This window comes from Nyctereutes procyonoides, unplaced genomic scaffold (genome assembly GCF_905146905.1).
Source record: "Nyctereutes procyonoides isolate TBG_1078 unplaced genomic scaffold, NYPRO_anot_genome, whole genome shotgun sequence".
Taxonomy (NCBI): Eukaryota; Metazoa; Chordata; class Mammalia; order Carnivora; family Canidae; genus Nyctereutes; species Nyctereutes procyonoides.
The window spans coordinates 55,703,308-55,713,981 of NW_026575052.1; the positions used below are offsets into that span (position 1 = coordinate 55,703,308).

General features: G+C 45.6%; 1 protein-coding gene across 2 annotated transcripts in view; it reads left to right on the forward strand.

Annotated features, from left to right (window-relative positions):
• The window catches only part of FBH1 (F-box DNA helicase 1), a 50,256-nt gene extending 43,733 nt beyond the window's left edge, over positions 1-6,523 (forward strand). For both annotated transcript variants that reach the window (XM_055331129.1, XM_055331128.1), the window contains 2 exons: positions 5,393-5,524; positions 6,007-6,523. In XM_055331129.1, coding sequence (XP_055187104.1) covers positions 5,393-5,524; positions 6,007-6,177 — 303 coding nt within the window. In that variant the 3' untranslated portion in view covers positions 6,178-6,523. The remainder of the gene's footprint in view (positions 1-5,392; positions 5,525-6,006) is intronic.
• Positions 6,524-10,674: the final 4,151 nt, after the last annotated feature.

Sequence of the window (10,674 nt, forward strand, 5' to 3'; positions counted from 1 at the left end):
CCCCACTGTCTTTGGTCTTTCCTCGTTCCTGAGGGACTTGGAAGGATGACCCCAGCACCTACTTTCTGCTCAAAGGAGGCAGAGATCAGGGTTTGAGGAATGGAAGCCTGCTCTCTTTTAGAAAAACGCTTTAGTCCCAGGTTGAAACCCAACATCCTGCATTATCGAGATTTTTATACCTTGGTTACTAGTTTTCATAGGGCATTTGATCTTGTTTTGTCTAGGGCCTCAGGGGAGTCGTTGTAACTGGGTATCTTGTTGTATTGATCAACTGCTTTCTTCAGACACGCTCTCCTAAGTAGTAGTTTCAGGTCCACTGGAGGCTCTCGGCTGCGAGCAGGGTTCTTTGGGAGATTGTCCTTGCTTGACGGGGTGTAGGGAACCTGTGGATTCAGTAATCTGCTTGTGAGCCTTCCCAGTTTCATTCCCTGAAGAACCGTGGTCGGCAGTACCTCATATGGTGCTGATGAGGTTGGAGCTGGTCTTCTCGATGCCTCCACCACCTGTCTGGGATTCAGGCCACACAAGGGCACATCTGTGGGGCATGTCAACCTGCCTGATGCAGACATAGCGAACGTACCTGACTGTGTCCAACCCCCTAATGTGAGCCTTGTCAGGAATTCCTAAGTCATGGAAAGTGTAGAAAGAACCTTCCAGGTAACACATCATAGGGGCTTAACCAAAGCCACCTCACCTCTAAGGGCTTCTCTTAGTTGACACAGTGCAGCTAGCAAGGCTTAGTCCAGTTTAACAGGCAGGCAAACCTTCAATGACCCTTAATTCTCAACTAGAATCTAACACCCATGGAGGTGTGTAACTGTAACAGTTTCTGTAAAATCACCCTCATTTTCAAAGATAGCCAAATGAAGATGATTCTGTTTGTAAAATTAAGTCCAGTTTTAACACAGTTGGCCTAATTGTTCACCTAAGCATGGCCAGAATAGTGATTGGCTTGTTGTTACTGTTTTTAAATCTGCTGTGCTGGAACTTTCCATAAGGAATATCAGATTGAGCTTTTAACAGCGTCTCGAGGTGAAGAAGACAAGCCAAATACTTGCCACCAGACTTTGTCTGCAATATCTACAGATTTGGGTGAATTCCTGTCTTTGAAGTCCCCAAATACCTTTAGGTTTCTGCACCTGCCAGGAGGTACCCTTTATTCCCATAGCAAGGCTGCTGGGCACCCTGTGACAAGGTCCACACCAATTTTTCCAGGGGGTTTCATTGGCTCCGTGAAGTCATCCTTAGTTCCTCAGAGCTGTCTGGTCACGTCTGAGCCTTTGCCTGCGTCCCTTAACTGTGACATGCCTGTCAAAGCCTTGGTAACATAACCAGTGTTTCCAGTTGTGTTCTGTCATGGAGACCAGATTCTTACTGAACTTACAGAAATAATTACATTGCTATGAAAATAAGAATAGTCACTGGGAGTTTCTGAATCCTGGAGGCATCTGGCTGGGAGAAAAAGATAAATGTCATATTTGTTTCCAAAGAAATATTTTACTGAATTGCTGGAAGTCACTGCCTTAAATCTGGAAGATCAAACGGGACCAGTGACATTTCAAGCAAAAATCTGTTGGAATGAAGTTTTCCCATTAGTTCCAAATCTTCAGCAGGAGTGAGGACTCTCAGCTGTGGGGAATGTGGCCCACAGCCCTCAGCTGCCACCAGAGGGATGCCCTCTACCCAGGTGGTCACATCCCATGACTATCTGCCCCAGAGTAGGATGTCCTGAAAGGTAATCCAACTTTTGGATTGTACCTCAGAGAATCACTAAGGTTTCTGTTGATGCCGAATCACTGCTCCACTGCTATCTGATCTTGTGCTCCCTCTCCTCCCCTCTGCCCCCTCTCCCCAACCTACTATCCCCCCCAGGTGTCGATCACGCTCTAATAGACTTTACATAGTAAGTCTCCGTGGTCTTAATCCTGACAACACACAAAATTCTTTTCCAAAGATTTCCCTTCTTACAGACTTTCTAAAGCTTAACAGAATTGTTTCCTTTATTTCCAGTAAACCAACAACCTTAAATTAACTTTAATTCCAAGTATTTTCCAAACCACATCTGGGTTAGTTTCTTCTAAGAAACTAACTTAGTCTAACTTAGTCTTTCTAACTAAGTCTAACTTAGTCTTTCTAAGTTTCAGAATGCCCAATTTTTTCCAAGTGTTTGCCTTTAAACAAACTAGAGATGTTTTACAAATTAATTTTAGCAAACCATCCAGAGGTAGCCTGGGTGGCTCATTCGGTGAAGCCTCTGACTTTGGCTCAGGTCATGATCTCAGGGTTTCAGGATCGAGCACTGTGTTGGGCTCTACACTCAGCAGGGAAGTCTGTGTGTCCAGCTCCCTCTGCCTCTGCCCTTCCCCCTGGGATCCTGCTCCATCACACATGCACATTCTCTCTCTCTCTCTTAAATAAATAAATAAATAAATAAATAAATAAATAAATAAATAAATAAATAAATAAATAAATAAATAAAATCTTCATAAAAAAATACCATCTGGAGGTAGAGAAAATAGCTCACATTTACAACATGCATGAACACAGATATACACGAACAAGATGTCATCAAAATCTTAGAGGCCCAATCTCCAAATCCCTCCCTTTTACAAAACAATTGTAAGATGGTATTATATGATTTATGGGTTTGTTGGTCATTTTTCTCCAGAGTCTAATGACTCTTGTAGCCAACCAGTGTCACAAAAAATGAATGCCCAGTTTTCGAGAATGCAGACCAGAGGGCTGCATGTGGGGTAATCAAAGTATCATTTCCCATTTTTCAAGTAGAACATGGCTGGTTTTATTCAAAGATACCAAAAGCTAAGGCAACAAGCACACCAAAGTCCTGAGTGACTCTGTACGCACTGGTTCTTCCCCAAAGTCAGGCCTTCACAGGCTGAACCAAACAGCTTCTCCAGCCTTTGCTTAAGAAAAGGAGGCTAAGAGGCACTGGAACAGGAGGAGGAAACCTAAGAGCAAACCAAATGGGAGGAAGAAACAAGCTGGTGTGCCATCAGGTAGGAAGAACTCCCCAAGAGATGTCTACCCAAATGGAACCCAAAAACTATTTCCTTGCCACAAGAGTTAAACGCCAAATGTTGGCCGCACCCTGTCAGGATGAGGCCCCAGGGACAGACCCTAGGACAGAGAGCCCAGGCAGCTGCTTGGATTAGTCACCAGACTGTGCCACTGGCCAGCAACGAGCCATCAGCGAAGAGCTCCTGGCCAGCTCCCCAGATCTGAAGCCGAACCCAAGCTTGTCTGCCCAATGCGCAGCAAAGACAGAGACATCAAGTATGCAGCAAGGAAAGGCGTTGTTGGGGGCAAGCCTCAAAAGGAGGAGAGTCAGAGAAATTTAAGGGCAAATGGAAAAGGCCTGTATAAAAAATTGGCAGCCATGCTTATGAGTCCCTTCGACCTTTCGGCTGCCAGTTTCATACATATGCTGTGCTGTTTGTAGGATACTAGGAAACCCTCCGCCCTCTCACTCAGGTGCAGTGTTTTCAGAGGCCACATGGCATATAGCACTACAGGCTGAACACAGAAGCAGAGATGACAGGACAGTTGTCTTCCTTTAGGCCATACACAAAAGAGACTTGCAAAAATGTAAAAACTGTGCTACTCTTCGAAGTTTTTTTTTCCCCTGAAAATGCAGTTGTTTTTCATAAAAATATGTTAACATGATAGGTATAATTGTGATTCTTTTTTTTTTCTAATTGTGATTCTTAAGAAGAATAAGCATTTTAAAATTTCTTAGCCTAAATTTTGTTAGGTGGTAAATATTAATAGATGAAACTCTCCTACATGAACCTTCTTTGGAAACCATACTGTTTAGTAGTGTCAAGGGGTCCCAAGTCCAAAGTGTTTGAGAACCGCTACTTTGGAGCCGTGCTTTTTAAAGTGTCGGTTGCAATCTCTTCATGATTTATGAAGTTAATTTAGTGAGTTATGATAAGCTTTTTAAAAAGGCGAGATTGAAATAAAAGTCCGAAAGACAAAGACTATACTCCAGGTTAAATACTGTTTCATGAAACTGTTGGCTCAACTTTTAAATATGTACATATGTGTGTTTAAAATTGTGATGCTAAGTAGATTTCTTGGTGTGGATCCTGCTCAGAAAGTTTGTAAAAAGAGAAACTCTTGCATGGTTGGGTGGGAAAGCATTTAGAAGCATGTCCGTTGCTGCGTTGTGGGCAGTAATTTGGAAGCTGAATGGCTGAATCAAATGTGGAAAGAGTGGGATGATTGAGCCCCGTGTAGCACTTAGATGAGCTAGATGGGAAGCAAACTCAAAGTAGATCATTTATGTAGATACCTGTAAGATGATAAGCTAACATTCTAGGACATGGCCTTTAAGGATTGATCAAAAACGGTGCATGCCAAATTCATGACACTGGCTACCCCTGAGAGTGGAATAGAGATGACAGGCAAAAGGGATTTCAGCAAAACCTGTCATTCTGCTTTGAAAGGATTTCCTGGTTTAGTGGTCCCTCAGTTACTGGTGGGAACAGGAGTGTTTATATATTTCCTGTTCTTTTCTGTACAGGCAGACAGATCCTGCACGAGAGAAAGCCAAATCAATCAAAATACTAGATAATAGGTTTTGCTAAGAGTAGATCAATAGCCCGTTGTAGTCCAGAAAATTGAAAATCATAGTTACTTGGTTAGCAGATTTTGTGGTTCTGCCGTCGGCCACAAAACTCCGCCAGGGTGCAGCAGATGAGACACTGGTCCCTGTTCCTGTCCCTGTCCCTGTGGCTTTTCCAGTCTGGGAGGTCATTCACATTTGCTCTGGGTGCCAGGCCCTGAGCACTTAGCATGGGGGAGTATCTCTCCTTCACATCAGTCAAATGAGGCAGGCACTGCGTTATCTGCATTTTACAGATGAGGAGGCTGAAGCTTGAGGAGGCCAAGTATTTGCTCACTCCTACAGCCACAGCCTGGGAAGAGGCAACACACTAGGTCAATACGGGCAGATCTTTTAAGGTCCCCCGTTTCAGCCAACCTTGCTTGGAAGGTCATTATACAAATAATTTTTAATGATTCCAGATAGGTCAGCATGAGATAAAAATCCAGAGACAGTTCTGAAATAAGATTACAGCCGATAGTTGTTTATTTTTTATTTTTAATTTTTTTTACATGTTTGCCCATTAAACCTTTTATTTTTAAACTGGACATTTTATCAAGAATCCAGCTGAAGTGCTTTAAATGTTCAGTCTTGGGGACCACCTTACAGGCAGGGAAAAAGCAGAAAAACTGAGGGCAGTCAGTGCTTTTCTCCTGGGTGGACTCTGCTGAGTCCGAAGAGCATTTCCCGCGCCGGCGCTATCGGAGTTTCCAAGCGGAGTGTGGCAGGAACATTGCTTTTATCCTCTCTCTCTTTTGTCATCAGGAGTACTTCTTGCAACCAGAGCTGACAAGTAATGTCTTGAAAACCGGAGTGGTTCGCTGCTGCGTGGGGCAGTGCAACAATGCCATCCCCGTGGACACCGTGCTCACCATGAAGAAGCTCCCCATCACTTATGTATGTGGGCTCGGCAGGTTTTGCTTTCCGTAGAATTTGATTCAGTCGTTTGCTTCTTCTTACACGTGAGCCGTGAGCTTACCGGGGCTGAGATAACAGAGAAACGTGTATATAATCCTCGTTAGGAGCCTTTCACAGGCAAGGCACAGGAGACGTCAGGTCGGCCTCTGCGTCACAGGCGGTATAGTCAGGAGTCAGGCTGGGAGAGGGGGATGTGGTCCCACACTTACAGGACCACTGTTCCCCTGGGGCGCCCTGTTCAGCTTTCCTGGCCTCTTCACCCCGTGCCATGACAAAGGCTGGTTTCTGCCCCAAGGGAGTTTGATAGAGTTGCGTCTACCCTAGATGGCCATGCTGTGGGATGGGTTACCTCAGGTCGTCCCGGCTCTGAAGACATTAGGATAATGGCACCTGGTCCCTTTGTGGAAAATCCCTGTTGCCCGATCACCCCCCTAACTCCTCTTCCTTCCCCCTCACTGCAGAGTAACAGGAAGGAGAACAAGGGTGGTTACCTGTGCCACTCCTGCGCGGAGCAGCGCATCGGGCCCTTGGCCTTCTTGACAGCCTCCCCCGAGCAAGTGCACTCCATGGAACGCACCGTCGAGAACGTAGTGCTGCCCAGACACGAAGCCCTGCTCTTCCTTGTCTTCTGAAAGCCAAGAGGAGCTTTCTCCACGGTACAGAATGCCTTGTGTGGACTCCAGTTACTTGAAGAAAGCCAGTGTGGGGTGGGGTCCTCACTCACCTGAGACTCTGAATTCTCTCACAGAGCATTTTTTTTGAGGAATACGAAGCCAACAAGCGTTGGACCTGCCATTTCTCTATTCCCTATAGGTAGCCAGTTTGCACTGCCCCTCCTCTATGCGCATCAGGCTGGGGACGCGGGGGATGTTCTTTTGATAAAAAACAAAACAAAACATTTTATGTATTTAAACTTTTATTACAAGGTTTCAATTAAACAGGCATTGTAGCACTGGCATACCGCTGTGTGACACCTGGCCTCAGCCCTGCTGTTTTTGAACTTTCTCTTTTTCCCGCTTACTCTTTTCAACACCTGTGCCCCCACTCACACGAAACACCAAGCAGAGTATGAGACTTCATGTCTGGGTGGTAGCTGACAGATCAAACACTGAGAGAGATTTGTGCCGTGGGGAATCACACGCGATGAGACCTAGTGTGTGCCTTCGTCATTACACGGGGTGCACGGTTTAAACAGGGAAGCTTCATAACACAGGAAAAGACAAGTACAAAGTGACAAGAGCCAGACTTCTTGTATTTCCCAAAGGTAGAACTAAGGATCAGAAACCCTTGGGAGAGAAGTGGAGTTGTCCGGCCACCGAGGGGGTGGGGCGAGGGGCCTCGGGAGAGATGGGAAATTGCTCCTGGTTCGCTGCCTGGGGATGCTGGGTGGATGTTGTAATAAAGCTGTTCTTACAGAAACCAATGACAAAACTCCCATCGTCGAGATGTACATGGATCTGGTATTTTTACGTTTTTGCCATGCAGCACTTCAGGGATGCAGATGGCAGGTGGGGGAGTTGGCACGGCATTGCCCAAAGAGCTCACCACATCTAGTCTCTGAGGCCACCAAGCGGCGTCCAGGAGCAGGCCTCGTAGCTCCCGTTGTCACAGCCTCCCCTTAGCCTCCTCCATCAGCCTGGTGGAGCTTAGAGTGCGGGCCGGTGAGTAAAGCAAGCGTGCTGTCGGATTGGGCTAGGGGTGCTCTAAAAGGGCGAATGCCAAGTGAATGTTTGCATATTGAGGAGTGTTCACAGAATGGGACCTGAAGGCAGAGGTGGGAGACGTCGATGGCAGAGGGACGGGGCTATTTCATCCACTCGGCCAGTATTCCTGGTCTAGCCTTAATTAATGTTTAATGGGTGACTCAGAATAAAAGAGCAAGTGAAAGGAATTTGAATTTGGGTTGGTCACAATTTTCCCTGGCCTTCAAAAGAGGGATGTGGGGGAGGGATAGTGAGCAAGGATTCATTAACGTGTTTTCTGGAAATCAAGTTGTGCCAACCAGAGAGGAAGCCACGTATTTGTTGGAGAAGTCATTAACTCACTGAACTGTCATCGAGCACTGTTGTGTGGCAGGTTCTATGTAAGTGGGTGTGCAGAATCACAGTGTGGTCCTGGCTCCCAGAGATTTCGACCAGAAGTATGATTGAGGGGTGTGGAGGGAGGGCTGCACTGGTGCTCGGGGCCAGACGGGCATCCTTACCCACAGGTGAGGTTGGAGGGCTGCCCGACGTGAGTGATGCTGGAGTTGTGTTTACCAACAGGACAGGTAGTTAGCTAGCTGTTCAAGAATGCAAAAGTTTTCGGGGCACCTGGGTGGCTTAGTTAGTTAAGCGTCTGCCTTCAGCTTGGAGTCCTGGGGATTGAGCCCCACATCAGGCTCCCTGCTCAGCGGGGAGTGTGCTTCTCCCTCTGCCTCTGCCCCTACACTCGTGTTCTATTTCTCATTTTCTTTCTCTCTCAAATAAATAAATCTTTAAAAAAAAAAAAAAAGGAAAAATTATCTAGGAGGAAGGACAGCAGGAAGGACAAAAGGATGTGTGTGGTAATGGCATTGCCAGAGCAAAATGTCAGTACTAGCATTTTGGTACTAGTTTTGAAAAACTTTTACACTGGAGTTTCATTTTCAAGTGTTAATTTTTTTTTTTTTTTTTTTTAAGAGAGGGTGCGTGAGCATGGTAGGGAGTGGGCAGAGGGAGAGGGAGAGAGGACCTTTTTTTTTTTTTAAAGATTTTATTTGTTTATTCATCAGAGACACAGAGAGAGGCAGAGACATAGGCAGAGGGTGATGCAGGCTCTTCAACAGGAACCTAATGTGGGACTCGATCCCAGGACCCCAGGATCACAACCTGAGCTGAAGGCAGATGCTCAACTGCTGGGCCACCCAGGCACCCCCATGGAGAGGGAATCTTAAGCAGACTTCCTGCTGAGCATGGAGCCCCGTTAAGGAACTGGAATCTCACAACCTTGAGATCGTGACCTGTGCTGAAATCAAGAGTTAGATGCTCAAGCAACTGAGCCAGCCAGGTGCCCCTCAAACATTAAGAATTTTTAAAAAAATTAGTGAAACTAAATATTTGGTTTGTTTCAAATAGAAAAACAATTTTTACTATCAGCAAAAATATAAATCAAAAGTTTTAATAGGAGCGATTAGATGAGAAAAATAAATGCATTACTCAAAAACATAAACACTACATGAAAATGAAAATCTATTAAATCTTTTAAAAAGTAGAGTCTTCAAAATAAGAGACTTTCATGATTTTATTTAGTTGTGACTGGTGTTTTATGCAAGATCTTCTGTAGTCTTTTTTTTTTTTTGGCATCATTAACTGGGGAAGAAATAAGGAAAATAGTTATAAGCTAGTTCCAAATATTTTTCTTTGACCTATTAATTTTTTTATTAATTTCTCTTATTTGATGCCCAAAGAAGATCTTTTCAAGTTCTTTTAAGAATCTTTAGTCTATTGATATGCAGCTCTAGTTTTTCATTTCAAAGTAAGCGTTTCTGATTTGTCTTGACCTTCTTTGATTTTTATTGTGTGTGTAGGCATTCTGATGCAGTTGCCCATATACACACGAATGCTGTTATGTGTAGAAGGTATTTGAAATAAAATAAAAATTATTCTTGCAATATAAGTGTTAAAATACTGCAGCATATCCTAGACCATGCGTTAGTTTGTTCCTTCACGTAATTATTCTCAGGATGTATGTCAGATTTTAGATCTTTAAGAAGACAGTGAGGTGATAGTATTGGGACAACCTAGAATATCTGTTCATAGATATTTAAAATACCCAGAGCATACCAGCAGCTGGAGGTGCAGCCCCTGAGGGTGTGAGGCCCGGGATCTGCTCGAGCCCGGAGAGGTGTGCGTGGCTGCGGTGAGTCTCACAGTAGCAGGCTAGCAGGGGCAGGCCGCCGTCCAGGCCAGGGAGGCTGAGATGTGGAAGAGTGCTGAGGAGTCACTGCACACTTTAAGGCCTCAGCTTGCCTTTTCAGGAAGAGCCTGCTAGCTGTAGACAGGAAGACGTTTTACAAAGGTCAGGTAGGTTACGATGTTATATGATCTCAGCACAGGGCATGTGTTTCTGGATGAAGCAAATTAAAAGGGGCCGGTGAGAAGGGCTGCTACCAGATGAGCAGTTGTGAGTGTGGTCCCCAGAGGAGCAGCGTCAGCATCACCTGGAAACCTGTGAGAAATACAGTCTCCGTCTGGCTCGGACACTGTGACACTGAGGCCCAGCTGTTCCATGTGTGATGCTGTTGCACACTAAATTTTCAGAATACCTGTTCTTGATAATAAGAATGTAGAGCCAATAGGACCTTGAGAGTGCTGAGATGAGGATGGGCTGTGACAGGACCTCAGCGGGACTTTTGGTCGTCTGGCCTGTCGGCCCCAGGCTCTCAGTGGGACTTCTGTTCACTTGGCCTGTTGGCCACAGGCTCTTAGTGGGGCTTTTGGTCGTCTGGCCTGTCGGCCACAGGCTCTCAGTGGGATTTTGGTCACTTGGCCTGTTGGCCACAGGCTCTTAGTGGGACTTTTGGTTGTCTGGCCTGTTGGCCACAGGCTCTTAGTCGGACTTCTGGTCGCTTGGCCTGTCGGCCACAGGCTCTCACTGGGACTTCTGGTCATTTGACCTGTCGGCCACAGATTCTCAGTGGGACTTCTGGTCGCTTGGCCTGTTGGCCACCAGCTCTTAGTGGGACTTTTGGTCGTCTGGCCTGTCGGCCACAGGCTTTCAGGGGACTTCTGAGAGCCTGGCTTTTTGCAGAGTAGATGAGAGCACCCTTCATTGAGGCAGAACATGGGAGATTTAGTAGGTTTGTGAGCACAATGATGACTTCGGTTTTTGGCATGTTGAATTTGGGGGCACTTGTGAAAATTCCAAGTAGATTTGTCCAGGGGCTATTGGGGAAACAGATTTATACTTCAGCAGATTGCTTTGAGCTAGAAATAGAGATTTTAGGGTTGTGAGTGTGTACATGATAGGGTGGTTCAGTTTAAAGGCTTGTGCTTATTTCTGCAGAATAACAAGAATGAAAAGAGTGGAGGTGGAAGAAGCCCCAGGAACACCAGGCTTGGGGTAAAGAAAGGGAGAGGATTTTGTGAAGGGAGTAATAACTGATTCCA